At 38.0% G+C, this 26,235-nt stretch overlaps 1 protein-coding gene across 2 annotated transcripts in view; it reads right to left on the bottom strand.

Annotated features, from left to right (window-relative positions):
- The window catches only part of EFL1 (elongation factor like GTPase 1), a 207,480-nt gene that overhangs the window by 28,073 nt on the left and 153,172 nt on the right, over positions 1-26,235 (bottom strand). For both annotated transcript variants that reach the window (XM_027852151.1, XM_027852152.1), the window contains exons 16-19: positions 24,524-24,655; positions 20,897-21,044; positions 14,204-15,183; positions 7,059-7,243 (exon numbers count right to left, since the gene is read on the bottom strand). In XM_027852151.1, coding sequence (XP_027707952.1) covers positions 7,059-7,243; positions 14,204-15,183; positions 20,897-21,044; positions 24,524-24,655 — 1,445 coding nt within the window. The remainder of the gene's footprint in view (positions 1-7,058; positions 7,244-14,203; positions 15,184-20,896; positions 21,045-24,523; positions 24,656-26,235) is intronic.

Genomic DNA, 26,235 nt, shown 5'->3' with positions numbered 1-26,235 from the left:
CCCCCCACCCCCACCATGTATCCATCATAGGTAAGTAACAGTGTGATCCCCAACATTGTCATTTGATATGGCTGAGATTGTAAATTTAGAACTGTAGCGCCATTTTATTTCCTCCCAGCTACTTGGCTGCAATTAGCATAAGCTATTAAAATGTGGCCCTGCTGCAGAGGCCATGGACACAATACTGTCAACAATAGGCTCACACACAGTCACAAACTGTCAGAGGTGGAAGAGATTTTTTTTTTTTTTTGGTGAGGCAATTGGGGTTAAGTGACTTGCCCGGAGTCGTGTTATCTGTCTGAGGCTGGATTTGAACTCAGGTCCTCCTGACTTCATGGCCGGTGCTCTATCCACTGAGCCACCTCGCTGCCCCCCAGTTGGAGGAGATTTTAAGAAATGTCAAGTACAATCATTTCATTTTGCAAATGAAAGAATTTGTCCTCAGAGCAGCCAAGTGATTCAGCCAAGATGCTACACCTGTTGAATGGCAAAGTTCGAACTCACACTTGGGTTTTTATGCATACAAGTGTCCTTTCCACTGTGCCACACTAAAGGCTTGTCCTAAGGCCAGTGTACCTGAGTTCTTTTCTTTTAAAAATAAAAATATAAATCTTTATTAAAACAGTTAAACAAAACAGTCAGTCAGTCAACTAGCATTTAATAAGCCCTGATTTACTATGTGGTAAGTACTGTGCTAAACTCTGGAGGTACAAAGAAAGGCAAAACCAGTCCTTGCCCTCAAGGAACTTAGAATCTAAGGTACTAACAGTACAGAAAGATACACATACAGAGTAATATTTGAAGAAAAAACACACCTACACATTTAATCTGGAACCTTTTCCGCCATTGTGGAAAATAAATGTTATCCATTATCACTTACAGAACCATAGATTTTCATAGTTGCAAGGTACCTCAGTGGACATGTAGTTCAATATATACCTGAAAAACAATCCTTTCTATAATATACTCAACAAGCTGACCAACAGCTTTTGCTTTAAGACCACAGGTGGGACCCCTCTTCATCCCAAGATAATCCATTTCACTTTGGACTCATCTCTAAGCATCAGGGAATTCTTCCTTAACGTTTTATCTGGCTTTTTCCTTAAGATGGTGCTAAGGCATAAAGGGAACTCATTTTTCCCAATACTGAAAGAAAGTCAAAAGTCTTGAGGGCCAAGAAGTTAAGTGTTAAAGGCTGCCCCTAACTACAAAAATAAAGAAATCCAAACTTCCCCAACCTTATAGGGATCCAAGACACTTTGATTTCACAAGCAGCCCAAACAGCCTGGGAAAAGTTCTCCTAGGAATAAGAAGATCACTATGCGATCATCAAGTTTCACAGAATACAACTTCCTGGTATTCATCGTAGACATTAATGCCAACAATCATCAGAGTAAAGCAGGCCATAAAGAAGCTGTATGAGACTGATGCAACCTGATGGAGACAAGAAAGCCTGGGTTCAACTTTCCCCAGATTATGATACTATTATTGTTGGCAACTAAATTGGAATCATCTGAGTTGCCTCTAGCTAGCCTGTTCAACATACTATAAAGTCCACCACTATTAAAAACAAACACCTAAATCTGATCCTGGTATTATACACCAACTGGCTAAAATGCTATGTCACTCAGAATCTTTACCTTGCACTCAGTTTCCTTCCACAGCTGATATATATATTGTAAGGATGTCAGCTCAAGAGTCAAAATGCCTTCATTTACTTTTGCCAGCTCTAGAGCGTCCCAGTTTCCTTCATAAGTATGTGCTATTTCAATCTTTGTTCACTCAGTTACCAGAGGTAGGACCATATGGGGATGGTAAAGAAGAGAAAAAGAAACCATCTTTAGGTAGAGCCAAGATGGTGCAGTAAAAGCAATAACTTGCTTGAGCTCTCCCCCAAACCCTTCCAAATACCTATAAAAAATGGTTCTAAACAAATTGTAAAGGAGTAGAACCCACAAAAAGACAGAGTGAAACAAATTTCCAACCCAAGACAACCTAGATGGTTGATTGGAAAGGTATATCGCGCCAGGTGGGGAGAGGAGCACAGTTTGGCGTGGGCGTGCAGGCTGCAGCAAACTTGGAGCAAGCCTCAGAGGGCTGAATCGCAGGCAGCTGTGGCAGTTTCCAGACTTCTCAACCCCTGAACGCCAAAGACAACTTAGAAGGTCAGTGGGAAAAGTCTATGTCTGTGGTAAGAGAGAGAAGCATGGTGGTCTCAGCTCCAATCCCGAGCCTGGCCCCGGGGTGATGGCTGCTTCCTGAGCTTCTGGCCCATAGACTGAGGGGGAATCAAGTGGCTGATCAGAGGGGGATTGCAGGGATTTCTTTGCTGGTGCAGGATTCTCTTGCTTTGCCTGTGCTTGGATCTGGGTCACAGTTCTGAGTGGCGGTCCTGGGGCGAGGAGGAGCGTTGGCATGGTGGTGGAGAGGAAATCCTCCTCACAGTTCCAAGACAGAGAAGAGTGCTTGTGGTCACTCATAGACCAGAGCACAGGCCAGCAAAGGAGCAAACACTTTCGCCCTTGATCATGGCACCTTGGAAGAACTGAAAATTTACAGGTCCCTAGAAGTATCTCTGAAAATAGCTACACAAAACCCCTGAAGCTTGGGACAGTACATTCTCCACACTGGAAACAGACCCCCACCTTAACAAAGAGTTTATAACTCAAGTAATTGGCTGGGATCATGAACAAGCAGCGCAAAAAGAATCAGACTATAGAATCTTACTTTGGTGACAAAGAAGATCAAAACATACAACCGGAAGAAGACAACAAAGTCAAAGCTCCTACATCCAAAGCCTCCAAGAAAAATATGAATTGGTCCCAGACCACGGAAGAGCTCAAAAAGGATTTTGAGAAGCAAGTAAGAGAAGTACAGGAAAAACTGAGAGTGATGCAAGAAAATCATGAAAAACAAGTCAACAGCTTGCTAAAGAAGACCCAAAACAATACTGAAAAAAATAACACCTTAAAAAATAGCCTAACCCAAATGGCAAAAGAGGTCCAAAGAGCCAATGAGGAGAAGAATGCCCTAAACAGCAAAATTGGCCAAACAGAAAAGGAAGTCCAAAAGCTTACTGAAGAAATACTTTCTTAAAAATCAGAATGGAGCAATTGGAAGCTAGTGACTTTATGAGAAATCAAGACACTGTAAAACATACCCAAAAGAATGAAAAAATAGAAGAGAATGTGAAATATCTCATTGGAAAAACAACTGACCTGGAAAATAGATCCAGGAGAGAAAATTTAAAAATTACTAGACTATCTGAAAGTCATGATCAAAAAAAGAGCCTCGACATCACCTTTCAGGAAATTATCAAGGAAAACTGCCCTGATATTTTAGAACCAGAGGGCAAAATAGAAATTGAAAAAATCCACCTGAGATTCCTAAAGGAAAACTCCTAGGAATATTGTAGTCAAATTCCAGAGTTCCCAGGTCAAGGAGAAAATATTACAAGCAGCCAGAAAGAAACAATTCGAGTATTGTGGAAACACAATCAGTATAACACAAGATTTGGCAGCTTCTACATTAAGGGACTGGAGGGCATGGAATATAATATTCCAGAGGGCAAAGGAGACAGGATTACAACCAAGAATCACCTACCCAGCAAAACTGAGCATAATACTTTAGGGGGAAAAAATGGTCATTCAGTGAAATAGGGGACTTTCAAGCAGTCTTGATGAAAAGACCAGAGTTGAATAGAAAATTTGACTTTCAAATACAAGACTCAAGTGAAACATGGAAGAGGTAAACAGGAATGAGAAATCATAAGAGACTTATTAAGGTTGAACTGTTTACATTCCTGCACGGAAAGAGGATATTTGTAACTCATGAGTCCTTTGTCAGTATTAGGGTAGTGGGAGGGAAAAAATTATTTGTATGTATAGATAGATAGATAGATAGATAGATAGATAGATAGATAGATAGATGGCACAGGGTGAGTTAAAGATGAAGGGGTGATATCTGGAAAATAAAATTAAGGGGTGAGAGGGGATTATACTGGGAGAAGGAGAAAGGGAGAGGTAGAATGTGGTAAATTATCTCACATGAAACAAACAAGAAAAGGCTTTTACAGTGGAGCGGAAATGGGGGAAGGTGAGGGGGAATGAGTGAATCTTATTCTCACAGGATCTGGCTTAAGGAGGGAATAACATACACAATTGGGTATGGAAATCTATCTTACTCTGCAGGAAAATAAGGGGGGAAGGGGACAAGAGACCAGGGGGATGATAGAGGGGAAGGCAGATTGGGGGAGGGGACAATCAGAAGCAAACACCTCTGAGAAGGGACAGGTAAAAAGAGAAAAAAGAATAAATGGGGGATGGGATAGGATGAAGGGAAATACACTTAGCTTTTCACAACATGACTACTATGGAAGTGTTTATGACTACATATGCGTAACCTCTATTGAGTTGCTTGCCTTCTCAATGAGGGTGGGTGGGGAGGGAGGAAGGGAGAAAATTTGTAACCCAAAGTTTTAAAAACATATGTTAAAAAAAAAATTGTTTTCACATGCAACTGGGAAATAAGAAATACAGGAAATGGGGTATTGACATATATCCTGCCCTACAGGAAAATAAAAGGGGTAGGGGATAAGAGAAGGCGGGGAGAGATAGAAGAGAGGGCAGATTAGCGGAAGGGGCATACAGAATGCATGCCATCTTGGGGTGGAGGGAGGGAAGAGATGGGGAGAAAATTTGGAACTCAAAATCTTGAGGAAATGAATGTTGAAAACTAAAAGAAACCATCTTTTTTCTAGCACTCATTTACTAAGAGTTACTCCTTTCTTATGGTGCAGAAAAAAAAAAGAGGGCAACTATACTAGCATAAGCATATATTTATATCAGCTGCAGCCAGTGACTGTCTCTTTCCAATCACAAGATAGTAATTTTCTACTTTCCTCTTTAAACAATAAGGTGCATCAAGTCTCCCAAAACAGCTTTGACTTGCTGAAAATTAGCATGTGATATTTTTTCTTAGCAGCTGGATTTACTCCTAGCTACCTACAAATTTATAGTCTATTTTCTGAAAGCCAATATATCTACTTATTTTGCTGTACCTTCGCTAATACAAGTTTTCCCAAGTTTATCTGAATTCTTTTTATTGAACTTTACTTATGATACAATAATACATTCATATGCCATAATTTATTCAATCATTCATCAATTAATAGGCACCCACTTTTTTTTCCTCAAGTATTTTGCTATTGCAGAAAAGTGCTGTTATAAATATTTATATACATTTATACCAACCTTTTCCTCTTTCTCTGACCTCCTTGGAATATAAGCATATGCCTAGTAGTGACATTAAGCAGGAAAAGGTTTTGTATGGAATAATGCTTTTTTAAAAGCGTAATTCCAAACTGCCTTACAGAATGATTGGACCAATTTACAGCTCCACTAACAATGCATGAGTGTCTCTGTCTTCTCATATCCTAACACTTGCCATTTTTGTCTTTTGTTTTCTTTTCCAGTATAAATAATCCTCTGTCCCCATCACCACCACTGCTGAACTGGAAGATGGCCACTCAAGAATGGGTACCATTTTGTATTTTTTGTTTATTTATTTCATGCATTGTCAAGACCAAAAATTTCATTTGGAATGGCCAACCTACTGTAATGAGCCTCTTCACTTGTACCTAGGCAGATCCACGGACCATAGCTGTTGAAGCCTTTCCAGCATGGTATAACTTGCATGGCCTTAGAGAGCCTAGAATCACCTCTACAATGAGGTAGTTGAATATGGATTAGGAATTTGTGATCTTTACTGATAATATAATGAAAATTATTAAAATGGAATCATTAACATTCCTTTTGGAAAGATGTTTCATTTTTCTTTTTTGCTCCTGGATTTAAAAAAATTAAGAAAAAAAATGTCCAAAACGTTTCCCCCCTTTTCTTCAACACTAAAGGGGTAGGGGATAAGAGAAAGGGGGAAGAGATAGAAGAGAGGGCAGATTAGGGGAAGGGGTATACAGAATGCATGCCATCTTGGGGTGGAGGGAGGGAAAAGATATGGAGAAAATTTGGAACTCAAAATCTTGAAGAAATGAATGTTGAAAACTAAAAATAAATAAATTTAAAAAAAAAGAAGCCATCTTTTTTCTAGCACTCATTTACTAAGAGTTACTCCTTTCTTATGGTGCAGAAAAAAAAAGAGGCTTGCTAATTACAAGTACAATAATTTTTGTTGCCTGCCTTTGCCCTTAAGAGTCCTTTGATTATGTTACATTCTAAGAACAAAGAGCTAAAAATCCAAGATCATTTTGTGCTGGAAAATCAGTTACCAGCTCAACAGGATGGAAAAGAACAGGGCATGGAGTCCACTCTATTTCTTTCAGCTATCCCTTCCCAGACACATTACCTGTTAAAAACTTTTTCATTTATTAGTGAAATGCTAAAAATGCCCTCTTTTCAAGAAGTTCTTTGAAACCAAATTCAATAAAAAAAAAAATATAGTTGATTCCCAGAAATCACCCAACCCTTTCATCAAACTACACATCTAAATCTAAAAATCACCTCCAGTGAAAAAGAAAGAAATTCTTCCGTAGTTTGAAAATTTTAATTTGATTTTTAAAAAACTTATTTCTACGGGACAGGTAGGTGGCACAATGGTTAGAGCACTGGCCCTGGATTCAGGAGGACCTGGGTTCAAATCTGGCCTCAAACACATAATACTTACTAGCTGTGTGACCCTGGGCAAGTCACTTAACCCCAATGCCTAGCCCCCCCCCCCAAAAAAAGGCAAAAAAAAAAGCTTATTTCTAATAATAATAGCATGTAGTATAACCTGAAAAAGTAAAGGGGTAACAATACAGAACTTATACAGAAATGTCAACTTGTAGTGTCAATGACCATGTGCAGCAATTGTTAATAAGCTAAAATGAAATATGGTACATAGCAGGAAGTTCTATGTGACCAAAACATATTGCCATTTGGCTTATTAGAAAACAAGCCCATTTGATCTCAGCAATATCTTCCTTCCCCCTCATATGGCACCTCTATAGGAAGCCCAGCCCCCAAAGAGAAAGAATAAATATTAAACTGTTCTGTTTTTACCTCCCAATGGCTGAACACCAACTGTGGGCTGGCAAGACCACTTGTCCTCTTCCTTATTTCATCAGCAAATCCGAAGCTTTCAGCTACTGGAAGCACAGCTTTGATAATGAACATGTCCGTTCCTTCTTTCATCTCTTCCTGCAATACTCGACCTTCTCTCTTTGACAACACAGCATAGACCCGACCTGCAAAATCATAAGTCTTATTAACTGGCTGAGTTTGTCACAACTTTTTAGCCACAAAAACCACATAATTAAGAATGTCCACTATAACGATCTGACCTAATGTGTGGCTTTGTCAAATATCATCTTTTATGGCCTGTGTCTTCTGAAAGGCCTTCGTAACATTAACTTGCCTATAATACAGTCCTGGGATATTGACCACATGGTTCTAGTTACTGGAGTCATCTGGTGTACCAACCTTTCTAAGTCAAAGAAAAGGGGACACATTTATTTATATACTTTTCTTTAACCCACTCTTCTAAAAAGTATGAGAATGAGAGAATATTAGCCCTGGAAAACTGACACTTTGCTTAAGTTATTTCATGTCCTCTAACAATTCTTGTCACATAGAAATCAAACAAGTTTTTTTGGCCAAAGCTTTTCCTATTCATTACCATTATTTCATATACTTGGGAAGCAGTATCTTCACATACATGAGTATTTATGTAGAAAGTATATTTTTATCCTAGAAGGATGATGATTATCCATAGTAAAGAGTAGGGATAAATGAAATTCATACACAATTCTTAAGACTAATTTTGGCCAATACTTCAATTTTGGTCACCTTCTCTATATAACTTTTTATGAGACTTGGCAACAAAGAATAAAATGGGCTAGCCTCAGTTCCTCTTCCTGACCCTTCCTGCCCCCTGGTGGTGATGTTAACAAAATTACTAAACAGGAAATAGTAGAAAGGATTAAGAGAAATAAAGGAGAGAGAAATAATTCACAAACAGGATAGTGACAGGTTAAGAGTGGATGATTCCTCAAGAACCTTGCTATCGCTTATCACTAATCTCAACATTTTCCATTTTTTCTAGCTCTAATACCTTTTTCCTACTTTTCAAATATATTCAGGCAATATTCCCTACCTTAGAAATTATTTCTTTTGATCCCATTTTACCCCTTCCAGTTTCCCCCACCCAAAAAACTTATCAAAGGAATGACCTATCCAGGATGTTTATTTATTCCTTCTTCATTACCCTGAAATCTATTTTCCATTCCCCACACTACTGAAAATGCTCTTTTGAAGTTTACTGACTCCCTTTTTGCCAAGTAGGCTAATTTGACCTCATACAGTTTTTTTCTAGGTCCTAATTCTACTTGACTTCTTTGTGGCAGTTAAAACTGTTGACCACAGCCTCCCTTCTTGAAACTTTCTCCTCTCTTGTCTTCTTGGTCACCAACCACACCAACCCTGTTTTCCTTTTACCCTTCTGAAAGATTTCTGATGCTTCCTTTTTCTCTTTGCCTAACCTTTAACTGTAGGCTTTAACTAAGACTCAGTCTGTGTTCTCTCTGATACACTTTAAGCTTTAACTAGCCTAATTATTGTGTATTGAATTACTATTTGTATGTCTTCCATATTTCTATGCCCAGTTCTGATCTGATCTCCAATCCCTTCTATTACCAAGACATTTTCACATATCCTACCTTTACTTTACAATTAATATGCCCAAAATTTAGTTATCTTCTCTATTAATCTAGTTTCACCTTTCAAATTTCCAATTCCTGTCAATACTAACACTGCCCTCTTAATAACTCAGGGGAGAAATCATGAAATCACCTTTGACTTTTCCCAGGTCCGTTGCTCCTCTCTTTCCACTCTTCCTGAAACTATCCTAATTCAGGCTGCCCTCATTGTTTCTGGTTTAACCAGCATTCCAACTTCTAGCTTCTCCTAGTTTCAATCTATTCTTTACTACTGACAGAATTATTTCATAAAACACCATTTCGTCATATTATTCAATCAAGAACTGCCTATGGATCCTTCTTCCCTGTGAAGTCCAATTACTCTTTCTAACAAGGTCTTTCACACTGGGCCCTATCTTAACTAATTTTTATCTCTACTTTCCTTAAAATCCTAACCACTCAGTTCCTAAACCTACTCACTTCCTATGACCTATTACTCCAAACCAACTCTCCCCCACACAAAGATAGTCATACCTTTGATCTTGCTATCATCCACAAATGTACTACCTCCAAGTCTAAGAATTCTGAAATCCCCTTCTCCTGGCTTTCCACATCTCCCTCTGCTTTCCTTTACATAACTCTACCCTTTATCCTCACTGTGACCAATTCCTTGGCCCCTCAATTCTTTCCCAAACTATTTCCTCTGCACCAGACACTCTTTCTTCTTTTCTCCATCTTGATCCTTTGCTGAACTGATTCAACTCTACATTGTCCTCTTCCCTTAAGTCCTTAGCCCCTTATCAAACTGGATGTCCAGCAGATATCTTCAACTCAATACATCCAAAACGAAATTCATTATCTTTCCTCCTAAAAGCTCCCCCATCCCTATAATATCTTCCCTATTACTGTAGAAGGTGACATCATCCTCCCAGTTCCTCAAGTCTGTAACCCAGGAGTCATCTTCAACTCTTCTCTTCCACCTCCTAACTCCATCCAATCTCTTGCCAAGGCCTGTCATTTACACCTTTGCAACATGCTCCCTTCTCTCCTCTAACACTGCCACCCCTCTAATGCAGGTTCTCATCACCTCATACCCAGATTACTGCAACAGCCTGTTGGTAGGTCTGCCCTCCTTAAGTCTCTCCCCATTCCAATCCATCCTCCACTCAGTCACTAAAGTGATTTTCCACAGGTACACAACCGTGTTACCCCCAACTCATTAAATTCCAGTGGCCTCCTATTGCTTCCATAATCAAATGTAAAATCCTCTTTTTGGAGTCCAAAGTCCTTCATAACCTAGCCCCCTACTATCTTTCTTGTCTTCCTGCACCTTACTCTCTGCCACATCCTCCTTGGTATAGTATCACTGGCTTCCCTGTTGTTGCACGAACAAGACACCATCTCTTGGTTCTGGGTACTTTCTCTGGCTGTCCCCCATGCCTAGAATGCTCTCCCTCCTCATCTCTTCCTACTGGCTTCTTAAATCTAAAATCTCATCTTCTACAGTAAGTCTTTCCTAACACCTCTTAATTCTAGTGCCTTTTCTGTCTTTCTTATTTCCTATTAATCCTGTACTTTGTTTTACTATCACCTATAACCTTACCTTTCCAAGAAAACTATCCCTTATAATAATTTTTTTAAACAAAGAAAAAGAGGAAAAGAAAAAATTAGCAAAACTGAACAACACATTGAAAAACTCTGACATTACTTGTAATGTTCTGCATCTGTGGACCTCAACCTTTATGCAGAATCCCCTAGTTTAAATGTAGGAACTAGGAGTCTGATTTACAACATGGTTTTCAAAACTCATGTTAAAACAAGCTTCCAGCATAACGGGATAGAGGTAAAGTTCCATATTAGTAAAGACCAATATAATTTCTAGTTCTGCATAAAGGGAATATTTTCATTTCCCTGTACATAGCCTAGAGTAGCAGGGTTTGGTGTTTGTTTGCTTGTTTTTCAATCAAGGTTATAAGCATTTCTCTTAAATTAAAAAAAAAACAAAAACAAAAACCCATGAATGAATAGATGTCTCCACTTGACCCTATCCATATAAAAGATAAGCTCAATATGGAAGACACTACTTTAGTATAATTGTACTTTAATGGAATGTAAGACTGTTTGAAAACCTAATAAGTTTACAAAAGGCTAAATGAGTGTGGCCTGGTTTTGTTTTTTTTGTTTTTTTTAGTGTTGCTGGGAAGAGGGACAGGAGAAAGTGATTCCCATAGGAGCAGAAAGCTGATAATTAAAACATGAAAAAAAGATTTATCACTGAAAATCAAAGGGTTGAGATTAGAAGAAATGCAAAAATATTTGGGTAATATTCTGAGCAAAGGTTTTACAGCTGGTTGTTGTCCTTCATTCTCAAAGAGAACCAAAATGACATCACTATGTTAGAGAGTCAAATGACAGTGTGCCCGACTGGCTGATCAAACTAATAGGGGCTTGGAAGGCTCTACCACATGTCAGGCACAAATAGTCCACATGAACATCTGGAGTGGAGATGTTTCTACATTTGCGCATCTCACATTTCTTTTGAGCTACTTCAATTCTGCTTTGCTCACAGAGCACAGCACCTTCTTGGACGAGGGCACATCATGCTGGGCGGTCCTCTGCCAGTGTCTCCCATGTCATAAAATCAATTCCAAAGTTCTTATGTGACACCTTGAGAGTATCCTTGTACTGCTCTTTCTGACCATCATGTGAGTGCTTGCCCTGTGTGAGTTCTCCATAAAACAGTCTTTTTTGGCAAGCATACATTTGGCATTCAAGGGGGGAAAAGCCATGTATCCCAACAACTGGTAAACATTTACTGATTGACTGATAGTTGTAGCAATAGGTGTCCATTTATATCAAAACTGAATATATTAAGAACATTTTTATGGTCGGTTGTATTTGTTAAAAAGGAATTCTACCTGAATACAGGAGCAAATAGTATTAAGAAGTGTAAAAGATTTCATGTTTTAACCCTTTTGGGGGAAGTATATTCTGAATGAGCTCTGCAGAAAAGTGTAGCCATTTTCTAAGAGTATTTCTCCAGAGGAAGTAGTTTAATTATTTCGAGATACTTATATTTTCAGAAAATTCTGTTGTGTAAGAGTGAGGAAAAAGTAATTTAACAGCTGTAGAATAAATCACTGTTTTAAGACCTTGTTTAGAAGAAACATTAGGTTTCTTTCTTTTTTCTTTTTTTTTTTTTTTTGTTAGCTTATGATTTCATGGAAGATCCTGGTGAGGACCTTCCTCTCCTAATGCAGGTCAGTACTTTCTCTGCAAATGTCTGAAGGTGCCTGGAGTACTAAAAGGTTAGGGGACTTGCACCAAGTAAAGAGCCAGTTTATGAGTCAAAGGCAGGACTATAACCTGGGTCTTACTGAATCTGAGATCAGCTCTCTAACCACTACATCATGGTGTGGCTCAGAAAAACAGAACGCTTAATTGAAAGATTAAATAAACCTACCATTCACTACCCAATTCTGCTGATTGACATAAGTAAAGGTCTCCAATGTAGCCCTAAAACATTCTGAAATTCTGGGTAAGAAATTAAAGAATTTTGGGGGAATTGGTAAAGTTTTCATCTCCTCCAGTTCAAATGATTTTAGAAGAAAAAGAAGGATATGGGAATGAACAGCTGAGTATGTAGATGAGGTCAAAGAGCAGGATTTAGTTTCATGGCCTATGATATCAGAACAATAGGTTCCTGACAAGGGACTAGGAAAAATTAATTTGGCAAGATCTAATCAAAAGAGATTTTAACTGAATTCTAAAGGAAGAGAGAAAACCACTCAGATAAAACAGTGAAATAAGATACTATATAGGACAATTTACTTGACCAAGAAAGAAACAGCATCGTGGAAGTTGTACCTAGTAATTCTTAGTTGAAAATAACAGGAAAACAGGTCAGAAACAATACTATGCTTTCTAATGTCTCCGTGACAACCCACAGAGCTGCAACAGTTTTCCTCTTCCATTAAAACTGAATAAAATAACCAAATTAAACCTGAAACTTTAACACAAAATAGTAAATACAATTTCAAAGAAATCACTGAGATTTGTTAAGGTAGACTCATACCTGGAATATGATAATAGCAGGGGTTATTTTATTCAAAAATAACATCTGATTTGGGGGGGGGGCGCTAGTCAATGAGGTTAAGTGACTTGCCCAAGGTCACACAGCTAGTAAGTGTTATGTGTCTGAGTCTGGATTTGAACTCAGGTCCTCCTGAATCCAGGGCTGGTGCTCTATCCACTGCGTCACCTAGCTGCCCCCATCTGATTTATTTTTAAGGCAAAAGAATATAATAGTGTATGAATTTAACTCATATTAAAATCCACAAACTTGAATGCACATAGGGTAGAGACCTTCTGAATGAGAATAAAAGGGGAGATAAAGAGAAGTACAATATTGTTATGCAACAGTATTGCTATACAACAGACCACTTGGTCAGAAGTGCCTTCTGAACACAGATGCTAAAACTGGGACAGCGGCAAAACAGAGTGGTGATGGGGGACTTGAACTATTCTGATATCAGATGAATATTATTCTGCTAAAAGCAAAGTATCTGATAACTTCTGTATCTGATTCAATAAAAATACAAAGGAAGGAAATGGCAAAAATGCCATCCTGAAAAATACTCAACAAATGAGACCTGTCTGGAGATATTAAAATACTAAAGGAGAAATAATGTTCCATATAGTTGGACAAGTAATTTCTGAAAAGTAGATTTGAAAGCATTCAGAGAAAATGGCAGGACGAGAACTAGGACAGAAGTATCCCTAAAAAACAAGGAGGAGAATGTCCAGAAGGAAGGGTAGTGTCAACAGTGTCAAAGGCTTCAGAGAAATCAAGAAGCATGTGCACTGAGAAAAAGCCAATGGATTTAGCAAATCACTGACAACCTTGGGGAGTCCTTTCAGCTGAGTGGTAGAGTAAGAAGTCAGACTGATTGCAAGATACAATCATTCAGATTAATGACAATAGCTCACATTTATGTAACTTCATGGTTACAAAAGGCTTTACATCCATCATCTCATTTGATCCTCACAACATCTCATCTGAGGTATAATTGTGATTGTACAGATGAGGAAAATTAAGGCTCAGAGAGATTTGTTAAATGACTTGCTTAAGGTCATGCAGCTAAATAGATGTACAGGTCATGATTTGATTCCAGGTCTTTTGATGCCTAAATCCGATGCCCATTCTCTTTAGACAAAAAGTTGACTCTTTAATGGCCAGTTCCATATTTGTTTGCTCATACAAACATCACCTTTATACCAATGACTTCCTCAAGTGCATCTCTGGTCCTGAGCTAGAAGTCTATCTCCAGTAACCTACAAGACATCTCCAGAGATGTATCAGTGTCACTCTGGGCTTGATTTACTCCTTGACTGGCTTCCCTCCCCTGACAAGTCACCCTCACCCTCCTGATTCTTTCTTGGAGGACAGAGCTAACACAGAGACACTGTATGTCACACACACACACACACACACACACACACACTCCTTACCTAATACTTCTGCAGTGGCCATGATGTCACAGGTATACATTGCTGCCATAAGGCGCTGGGGTTTCACTTGTAGTGCATAGCGGCAAGCTTCTTTCATAGTAGCAATCAGCTGACCAGAGAAAGGGCCGTAACAGTCGGCCAGCAATGCTTCCCCTTTACGCTTGCTCTTTTTTTCCAACGTCTCTGGGCAGTTGTCTTCAAACTGTTCATTTTCAGTGGGTGACCCTAGAGGTTTACTATGGTCAGAAGCAGCTTCACCTCTATCTAACTCCTCTTCTGCTTTCTCAGTTGCTCCTTGACCTAAGAATTTACTTAGGTCCCACTTTTCTAGAACAAAACAGACACCCATGAGCGGTTCTTCACACATGGGGCCTGAGAATGTTGCCAGCTGAAATCCACTGATGATACTATTGTCAAAATCTCTGTATTTACTTGCTTCTTTAATACATTTGCTCTCAAGGCACTGCCATACAGAGCTCTTAAAATCGTTGCATCTATTTACTAATATATTAGGTCCACATTTCCTAGGACCAAATGACCAGATCTGGTCCACGACATTCCTCCATTTCCTTCCCTGTAGATTTTGCTCCAACTTTTGTTTGAACTCCTGGATCTTAGCCTGGGTCTTCTCATGAATCATCTGAGTATTTTCCCCCTCACTTAAAGAAGAAGTCAGTTGCTCCATAGAACGAATCAAATCACTATTTTCTTCAAGGATCTGAGTGACTTCTTCTGGGAGAGGCAGGGCTCGGACACTGAGAGTGGCAAGTTTGTTTGGGGTGGTTATTGTGATGAGCCCATCGGCATCAACCTGGACCCCCTCAGGGAGTTTGCTCTGGTCCTCTTTGGTTTGGTGTATGACTGCAATCTTCTGTTGTTTACCTATTTCTTCATTGACCATGTCAACTTTGGGTGGCTTAGTAATTGTTTCCCTAAATGGGATGATTGGTTCAGATACACTGATTTGAATCTTTGCAAACCTGAAAACAAAACCAATAGAAACAATGATGATGATGACCTAGAAAAAGCTACAACAAAAAAATACCACATACATGTATGAGCCAGGTTCTGTCAAAAAATAAAATGATTACTTTTCCTTTCAGAACTCTGTAATAATTTGTTTCATGAATTCAGAATGTAAAACTCATTTTGATTTCAGGCTAAAAAGATAAAATTCTGTTTAAAAAATAACACCTCAAGGGGAATACCCAAACTTGAGTGTGTGTGTGTGTGTGTGTTAGAATTGCATTATAGTGCTATTATTTAAAATAAAAAGGTTACCTGCTTGGACTTACCTATCACATTACATATGTTTTCACTTGGAATGCATTTGTTGTAGTAAGATTTGCCTAATTTGTGTTTAAAAAAATAATGTATACCAAATTATTTACTAAGACACGTGAGGAGAAAACATCCTATAGTTCTGAGTGGAACACAGAATCTTAGAACTGGAAGGGATACTAGACATCAGTTTAGTTCAACTCCATTGTAAAGATGAGGAAACGAGGCCGAGGGAAGTAAAGCACACATACTTGGTATCAAAAGTGGAACTAGGGCCAAGTGTTGTAACTCAAAACATTTTTAATCATTATATTCAATTACTAAGAAGTATATATTATTACACATAGGAACGATATCTTAAATATAACAAAATGGGCTCTACGGGGAATTATCTTTACTTTCCAATGGCATCAGAAGACTAAAAGTCGATTGTAGCGTAAATGCAGAAGGGGAAAATCTCTATCATGTTAGCTTAGGTCAACTGAAAAAAGACTGTTTCAGGATCACTTTCTAAGTTCTTGTTAGCTGTGGGGAACTTTTCTTTTTCTGGCCAGGAAACAGCAACAGCAACTTACACCAACTAGTGGCAGTAATACATCCTTGGATTCCCTCAGGAACAGCCCTGGCAAAAAACTAAATAAAGTGACATTATAGTCCTAAAAGAGACACAGAAATAGAATTCCTAATATTCTTATGAAGGCAATCTTAGCTAACTACAGTACGTGAATGCACTAAACTAATATCGAAAGCAACTAGGTGGCACAGTGGATAGAGTGTTGGATTTGGGAGTAAGGAAGACCTGAGCTCAAATCCTGTCTCAGATACTAGCTGTGTGACACTGGGCAAATTACTTAATTTCACTCAGCCTCAGTTTTTTCATCTGTAAAATGGAAATAATAATACCACCTATTTCACAGGGTTGTCTTAAAGCACTATATAAATGCTAACCATCATCATCATTATTAAATCATTTTTCTCTACCTCTCTCTTCTAACAAAAGAGGTAATGTAGTGATATGGAAAGAACACTGAACTGTAAGAGAGAAAGGAAACCTGGGCCCTAATCTTGATTAGTGACAGTGTGATCTTGTATAAATCAGTGACCTTTAGGTCTAAGTCTCCCCATCTGGGAAATAAAGACACCAGGCTAACTCTTTCCAGCTCTAACATTCTATGAGCTCTAATTGGGAAATACAAAGGCCTTTCCCAACAGGAAAGAGTTGTCACTGGCTGCTTTTATCCCCCTTCCTTTTAGCCCACATTATTCCAGGTTGTGTTTCATTTTTCACTGCTTCCATTCCTTGTATTCAAGGATCCATAAGTAATCTCTTTTTCCTCTCGTCAATTTTTTGTCCCCACAGCAAACACGGAAAACTAGGAAAAGAAGATATTTGGTTAAATAATTCTCGTTCACCTGTATGGCCGTCTCATTTATTTTAGTTTCTTTCTTTTTCTTTTTTTTGGTGAGGCAACTGAGGTTAAGTGACTTGCCCGGGGTCACACAGATAGTAAGTGTCAAGTGACTGAGGCCGGATTTGAATTCAGGTCCTCCTGACTCCAGGGCCAGTGCTCTATCCACTGCATCACTTACCTGCCCCATGCTTTTCTTTTATGGTATATTCAAATTACAGGGCTGCTTTAGGAAACAAAGTACATTTTGAAATAAAGTCCAGTATTTTTTTAAAAAAATTATTATTACATTAATTAAAATATTTCTGTAAAGAAAAGCCTATATAAAGATAATTCAATATATATTAAATGTAAAAGATTAAGTTTAAACTTTAACATGAAATAAGGATTATAATTTACCTAGGAGTCTAAGAGAGATTATCTCCCCACTTCTGCCCTGTAGAAAGCTGTATTTCTATTAGTTATTATAGGGGTGGGTATCAGACCTGGGATTTCATTGGTATAAGGAGTTCCAAGGAGAAAAAATTCCCTCTACTAAAGCAGATCAGCGCTTTGCAACTTGCAGGCTTAGAGAGCCGCCCAGAGCCCTGAGAGCTTATGTCAGCTTCCCAGGGTCACACACCCTGTAGATTTATTTCAGAGGCAGGATTTAAGGCCTTCCTGGACCCAAAGCCAAATTTCTAACCACTATCTGTCATTGCCTCTAGGAGTTATTATACTGTAGCATATTTGTATACGTGACCATGTCTCAAATATCTTTGTACTTTCTCTAGTGTCAGAAACAGAGTTTTTTTTGCACACAGGGACAGAGACTGGACCAGTGATTTCCCTGGTAGGGGGAATTCATAGTGAGGAACCTACCTTTAATGAAGCATGTTGGTACTTCTTCTGCAACTTGGTAGTCTTAAATAAGAGTTTCTGAGAGCACTAAGGTCGCACATTCTGTTTGGGGCTGGAACCCAGCTCTCTGTGAACCACATCATGAGGCCTCTCATAAAATAGTTGCTAATGCTGTTGACATAATTTTAGAACCTGGTTCTTGTCTACATCACTCTACTGAAAGTGCTCCTTTAAAGGTCCCTTAGTAATGTCCAAAACTAATGACCTTTTCTTCACGCTCAATTCTTCTTTACCTCCCTGCTAATGTTCTGGCCATACTCTCCTTGCTTTCATTGCTGCTGAATTACCTTTTCCTCAGAGAGAAAACCTACTACTACCACTCTGTCCCAACCAAGGTAGGCACAAGCATCCACTACGGGGGAGATGAAGACAAAGGCCTAAAGACCTAAAACCAAACCAGCTGTGAAAGCTCCCTGCGACATCTTGTTAAGATGACTTCAGTTGCTGGCTCAACTGTTCGCAGCATCCCTGGACTTTAGCATTTTTCCCATTTCTAATTCTAGTTCTTTTGCCTTTGAAATTTCGGTTTTGGCTTATTCTACTCTAATTCTTTATAAATGCCCCTTGCCTACCTCAACCCTGATCCTATGGGCTCAGGGAGAATGAGAATTAAACAGCTAAAGAACCATGACATGTACCCAAACATCCTCTCTAATTACTCTTTCTGCCACTTCTTTTTCCAACTACCTCCCTCTACGGCCTACGTAATTTCTCATCTGCCTTCCATCAGGTGTGGCAGGAGAAGAAGGCTTATTTTCCTATCTATGCCCTACAGAATTTCTTCAGCTTTCAGTAGACTCCAGTGACTGCACAGAGGCATCTCTATGCCTCTGTAGGAGGAGGAAAAAAAAAAAGAAGGAAAAATCCTAGTATCATTTGATTATGGTTATGAGGAATTTACCTATTCCACAATCTAATCCCATTTAGTGTTTTTCAATTTTGAAAGCTTCATTTTTGTGTATAAACTTGAATGGCATGTTAGTGTTATAAAATCACTTTGGCAATTTGATTTTTGTCTATTTTAGATAAATTTTAATGAAATTACACTTTTTTTCTTTCTTTGTCCTAAAAATCATCCTCTGAGCAGTGTAATTGGAGCCAGAAGCCCTAGATTCAAATCCTGCCTCTTCTACTTACTACCTCTACCTGTGCAGCCTCGGGAAAGTCAAGTGTACCTTTCTGGGGCTCAGCTGCCTCATCTAATAATGACGGTATTGAGCAATATGACTTCTAGCTCAAAATCCCATGACTAAAAAGAATCTGAGCTATGAAAGAATGGAGTTTTATCACCTCCAGAAACAGGTGTCTCCAGCAACCACAGGGAGCAACTAACTGTAAGAGCACTTGAGAAGAATGCTTAAAGTATGTTTTTAGAGAGTATACATCCAAAGATGGCTAAGGGGCCTCTGTTATCATTACTTTGCTCCCTTCATTCAGCATCAGTCGATATTTCTGATGATGTTTATAAGCTGTAACACTGATCTTTCCAATAGCTTTCCTGCTGAATGGTTTTCAAAGTGAGCTGGTTTTCTATAAATACTTTAATACCATGTCATGGCCACATTTCTGAAAAAAAAAATCAATTTCTCTTTCTGTAAGTGTGATTTTTTTTCCTCCTGAGGAAAAAAAGTGCACCTAAACACCAGTGAATGCAAATAATACACATCTAAAATACAAGTAGATGACTTAGCTTAGATACTCACTGAAGCATAAGAACACACACTTGGAGGGGGTATCTGGTGGGTAATTCTAAGTTTAAAAAGATACATGATATTATACAGAGAGGAAACTAATGGTTTGAGAATTAAAAAATAAATTAAAATTGATTTTAATGTGAGGGGGGAATTTATTTCAAATTACTACTGAGAAGCACAGAATTTTGAGCTGGAAGAAATCTTAGAAGTAATCTTGGTAAACATTATTTTCACTGACAAAGAAATTAAGGTTCAGAGATGTTAAGGGACCTGTCCAAGGAAGTACATCATCTATTACATTTACAAGAATTGTTTCAGTATCTATTCTGTGTCAGGCACTGCACTACACCAGGAGTTGGGAAATACAAAGGCAAAAGTGCTTGCCCTCAGGGAACTTATATTCTATCAAAGATTATCTAAAGCTAATAAACTAAATAACTCTGTAAGTTAAAAAAATTGTTGAAAGTTATTGATATTCACTCTTTTAAAAGAAATTATGCTTTGTGATTTATTGTTCTCTGAGTGCTAATGAAGCTTTCCATAATTAGCAAGACAATTTTAACAAAGAAGCCGATGACATCAAAGGAGGTAAAGGAAAAGCAATGCAGAGGACCAGAAGTCAGAAGTCCTGGGGCCTACTCCTAACTCTTGTCACTACCTCTCTGTGACTAGGAGTAATTCTTCTGACATCTCTAAGCCACAGGTCCTTTTCAGTTCTAAAATTCTAAGTTCTTAATCTAAATAGCCATAAAAATTTTAAACCTATTCTAGATGACTCAGAGGATGATTTTTATGAAAAAGGGAAAAAAATCCATAATTTCATTAAAATTTATTTAAAATAGAAGACAAAAATCAAATTGCAAAAGTTATTCTATGAAAAAAAGTTATTTTATAATACTAGCTTAACATGCCATTCAACTTTATACGTAAAAATGAAGATGTCAAAATAGAAAAACACTATATGAGATTAGATGGTGGAATAGGTAAATTCTTCACAACCACATTCAAATGATACTAAGATTTTCCTTCTTTGTCTCCAAGTAACCTCTTTTATTAAAACATTACTTTGATAATGTATGTAAAAGCACTTTAAAGCAATATATGTTGTCATTTATTATTATTATATAAAATATTAAAAGACAATATATGACTAACGTAGAAAAATAACATTAAAATAAAAAGCATTTAAGAAAATAGGGAGTAAGTGACATTTCCTGGTGGTAGTCATTTTATAGTTATTAAAATTTAAATGTATGATCCAGTTGCAGCAAAACTCTTGCATAAGGAGGCTTTGGCTACCCACCAAAGATAAACCTCAGTTATGGGTTTCAATAACTGAGGAATACTCAAACAACCTACTGAACTACACACATACAGGGCACATAACTCTACCACCCTTGTCTCCTAACCTTTCTTTCAAGTCATCCAGGCATCGTTGGAGATGGACCTCTCCTGCTGTAACTAACACATGTTCTCCGGTCTCCTGAATTAAAACTTGCACACATGGATCAGCTTGGTTTAAAAGCTTCATTCCTTTAACCAACTGTGGCATCTCACCTAAGTAGACCAAATAGAAAATGCTTATTAAAAATACAGCAAAAGGAGGACTATTAAAAACCATTACCACAAGGGAAAGAATAGAAATCTATTAGTACTGAAGCTCCTAAATTTTTTTAACCCATTTGGATAAAAACCTCTACAAAAATTACAATTCTGTGTGAACTTATTACTTAAAATTCAGTTTTACACATTTTTAGGCCATAGCATTCACAAGCATGCAATGTGAAATCCGTAGCTAGTCTGTAGTACCCCTTGAACTCTTCAACAGGCATAACTATAGTCTACCATTGGTTCTAGGAATATGACAGACATCTCCCCCCAAATCACAGATAAAACACAGTCAGCTAATAACCAAAGGAAGGATTCAGTGTGGAATCTAGCTAAAAGAAAAATGAGAATAAATAGCTATCACAGGGCTGCTGCAGCAGGGAAAAACTCAAATCATCTGTAAAATTGCTTATACTAGAATCAGGATTTTTCTGGGTATAAAACTTGCCCTTTAAGTACCAGCTTTAGCATCTCGATAAAGTTATTACTTATTGCCTTACAAGCCATCTTTCCACTCTTGCAGAGCTCTCTAAATGCCTCTCCTCTTATATAGATATATGGTATGTAGAGCAACACTTTGGAGCTTTCTTAGAGTGTCATCAGAGGAGGGTCCCTAGCATGGCAGTACCTGAGTACCTGACAGGCTATCCCTGCCAAAGTCTCCCTCCGAGAGATACCCATATTTTTACTGGCTTAACAGGAAGCCTACCAAATGAGTGGATTTGCCCACAAAGAGGCTGTGGAATCCTGGTCTGGTTTTGGGGTGATTGCTTAGGATGTGGATCCCTGCAGCCTCTGAAACAGACTTTTTAAAGTATTTTATATTACCATATGGTCTTGTTCCTGTTTTAAACTGGAAGAAACAAACAATGCCCCTCAAAAGTCTGCATTTTAGAGTCCAACCTAGAAATCCCAGACATCATAGCTCTACCGATTCCATAAATGAAAAATACTTGATGTGACAGAATGGTGGAGTCAAAAAGAGTGAAGGATTTAGAGTCAGGTGACCTGAATTTGAATCCTAGTTTTGCTCCTTAACTACCTGTGTGGCCTCGGTCCAGTCACTTCACCTTTCTAGGCCTCAGTTTCCTCATCTGCAAAATAATTAGGGTGGTCTTGAACTGTAGGGCTCCTTTCAGCTCACATCCCTCTGATCTTAATGATCCAGTACATGTAGGATGTGGCCAGTGGTTAAGGCAGTTCCCAAAGTGGACATCAGTAATTAGAAGAAAGCAAAATAGTTGAGACTCAGAAAAGGAACACTCTGTAAGACTAACAGGAATCCACACAAATGGTGACATGAGCCTTCCTGGAAACTGTCCTAGAACAATCAGAAGCCAGACCACTGAAAACATGCGGAATCAAAAATAGCACCTGAAATTGTGAAGATGCTAGGAAGATGTTGCAATGAAGCAAAAACAGAAATCAGATGGTGTGGGTCAACATGTGGCCTAGAAAAGGTCTGGCCTAAAAAGCTCAGAGAGAAGATTTTCTCCTGCACCCTCCTCCTTCTCTTGGCTTATGTGACACTTCCCTCTCCTGGCTCTTTTTCTACCTATGTGACAGCTGTCTCATCTTCCCAGCCTTACTTCATAATCATGGCTTACCCCAAAACTTTGAAAAAAGGCTCTCGACTTATCTTTGATTTTCTGTTGTTGATGTATCAGTTCCCCTGATTTTAGTTATCATTTCCTTCCTATCTACCCATCCATCCAACCTAAATCTCTCTACCAAGCTTCAGTCATGGATTTCCAATAGCTTACTGGACATTTATTTTCATCTAGACGTCAATTAGATATTTAAAATTTAGTATAAATGGAACCAACATGTCACCCCTGGGCATTATGTAGGCATGGAAGATCAGGTATGACTGCCCTGAAATCCTCCCAAAATTGGGAGACTGGAAGGCTATTTCCTCATCACACAGGTAGTAAGTCCCAGGACACAATAACTAGGATTACTCTCCTGATTATGTATCCTATTTTGTGTTTCCAAGGTCTTTGTTGTAATGAGTCCACTCTGACCTCAAGTTATGGCCAAAGAATTCTTGCCCACCCTGCCAATTGTGGAAAAGCAAGAAGAATGCAGCTGCCAGAAGATCTAGAGGCAATGACAACACTTAAGAGACTGGCAGAGCTACAGAAACCTGGAGAGAACATGGGAACCACTGTCACCCAAAGTTTGTAGAGGTCTTTGACCAATGTCATACCACCAAGCACCACTTCTGAGTTTCAGGGAGGCATTCTAAGGACAAATTGTGGCTAATGTTGCTGCCACAAAAGAGAACATGGTGAAAATGAATCCTTTCATGGAAATAACTGTCATTTTGCCAACAGCCAAAGCCACTCCTTTAAGAGATTTTTCTCTGACCTGGTCCCTCTCCACAACTTTGGACCACTGCAACCTCCTAACTAGCCATTTGGACTTCTTTATCCTGTGAGCTTTGGCTTCCTTGAGTATAGCATTCTATTCATCTTCTCATATCAAAATTTAGATCCTGCCCCTTTTTCCCACAAGAGTTTTTTTCCAAAGGGTTCACTAAAATGATAGGCAGCATTCTATGGGCCATAAATCTAAAAAGAAATTCAGCTGAGGAAGCACAGAAAGCCATCAAGGATATATTTATGAAGACCAAAGAGAAAGACTAATGATGAGAAGGAAAAAGGGGAGCTGTCTAACCAGACTGATTTGGATGCACAGGAGAAAACTCATCAACCAGCTAAGATTTTTTCAGAAGTATACTGACGATGGGTACAAGTATATGTAATGGAGGATTAACACAATGGCATGAACTGGAAAGAATGTCAGGAGGGTTAAAGTTAAGAATGAGCTAACCTTGGCAAGAAATACCAAGGATTAAAAAAAAAAAAAGATGTGTTTCTCTTAACTAAACTGAGGAAAAGAGGAGGACTAAAGAAGAGGAGTAAACTTGTCCCACTTGCCAGGACAAATGGAGCAATGATAAATGATGATGGAAGGAAGGTAAAACTGATTAATTCTGATTTTACATCTATTAACCAATCCAAAGCGGAGTAAACTGCCTTACAAGGTAGTGGGTTCCCTTTTATTTAAGGTTTTTTTAAGTAAAGGCTGGAAGACTACTTATCAGTCCTGTTGAGAAGGGATCATTTTTTAAGGGCCAGTTGGACTAAAGGGCCTTCATGGTTTCTTCCAATTGTGAAAGTCTGTGATTCTGATTCTCCCTCAGGTTCACTGAATTTTTACCAGTTATCAGTTACCAGTAAGACAGAAGGGACTACTACAAAATCCCTTCTTTGCCTACTACAAAATTCATAAATAATAAAGACAAGCATTTTTTAAAGCATAGTATTTAGTACCCGTTACAAAAAGCTAAGCACGAGTGTCTTGCAAAGTAGGCATTTGATAAATATTTGTGGAACTGAGCTGAAAGACAAGAGTTGTCTTACTTGGATGTTTTGGTTCAATTGCAACTCTCACAATGGGTGTGGCTTCAAAGTTGAGTGGGATAAAGGGTGGGCAAGATGGTGAGGTACACAGGGTTGCAGACTTCAGGACAAACTCTTGCAGACCTCCTATCCCTAAAAAACAAACAAAAACAAAAAACTAAGTGAACAAGAACTAAAGGTTTAAGATATCAATAAATAATGACAAAATTTGAATTTACAACTGAAAACCAAAACAAGGCCAATATCTAATCTGATTTAAAATGATATAGGTTGGCACACTGATTTTTTATCGATATGCAATCCCTGTCACTGCTTCTAAAACCCTAATACTGTATTGTATCACAAAGGATATCTATTGTATCATAAAGGACTAATATAGGCCCCAATTTGGAACACAGCATTACTCAATGATATCTTGTCTTCCAACACTGATTTATAAAACATTTAATTTTTTAAGAATAAATGTAGAACACAAATTCTCTCTAACAAAGAATTAATTTCATTAATGCAGGAAGACTTCTTCCATTCAAATCCTACTATCAAAGGTCATTGTGGTTTAAGAAGTGATCATGGGTTTTTCAAGCTATGCCAGAAAAGCACAACCTTGAGAGATTCTAAAATGTCTACCATTCAAAGATAAGCCTCAGTAAGTTTAAAGAGGACATCCCAAGGCTGGTCATGGATGTTTTTCTGGCCACTGCTAGCAACTCAAGAAGATCATCTACCACAAAAGGAAGACAGAAGCTACCATAAAAGGATGTAGGACTATAACAATGAAATTATAGATTCTTTAGATATTTTAATAAGAAATGAAGGAAAATTTTAAATAAGTGGACTCATTTCAACTGATCATTCATACATTCCTTTAGTCAACAAATATTTAAAGTTTTAATAGAAACAACATTAAACTTCAATACAAATTACATGTGCTTAATATTGATTCACATTTAAATCAGTTTAAATGCATAAACTGTCTTAATTTTTTTTTTTAGTTTTGTCCTTAAGTCTCCATTATGATTGTTCAGTTATTTTCTTCAAATAATCAGATTTATTTCACCCACTTTTCCTCATATGATAGAGCTAAAATACAATCCATTCTTCTGGTTCTGCTTTTTTTCACTTTTTGTGATTTAATAAAGATCTTTCTAGATTCGTTTGTATCTTAATTGTTTTATAGTACTCCATCATATGAATGTACCACACTTTAATCATTCCCCTACTGTTGGACATTTAGGTTGCTTTATCTTTCTCTCTCACAATTACATAGAATGCTTCTATGAAAATCTTTGAGCAGATAGCTCTTTTATTTGTATTATGATGACACAATCAGGGTATATGCCTAAAGAAAGAATTATTGGGTCAAAGAGTATAATTATCTTTACAAACTTTACTGCATAATGCCAATCTCAGAAAGATTTCAGAAGTTTCCAGTTCCACCATCAATGAATAAATATTCTCATTTGGCCATAATGTTTATAGCATTATTTCATAGTTTTTGAGTATTTTTGCCATTTTGATAGGTGTGAGATGGTACCTCAAAGTCAACAAATATTTACTGAACACACTATATATAAGGCATTTACACTGTAGATGACACAAAGACATATGAAATAGTTCCTCTCCTTTAGGAGTTTACAATCTTGAGGGGAGATAAGAAATATGCACAAAACACTACAATATGAGGCAATATATAAGTGCTATAAGAGTAGCAT

This window comes from Vombatus ursinus, unplaced genomic scaffold (assembly GCF_900497805.2).
Source record: "Vombatus ursinus unplaced genomic scaffold, bare-nosed wombat genome assembly UNPS02009205.1, whole genome shotgun sequence".
Classification (NCBI taxonomy): domain Eukaryota; kingdom Metazoa; phylum Chordata; class Mammalia; order Diprotodontia; family Vombatidae; genus Vombatus; species Vombatus ursinus.
This window is presented reverse-complemented; position numbering and strand designations above follow the sequence as displayed.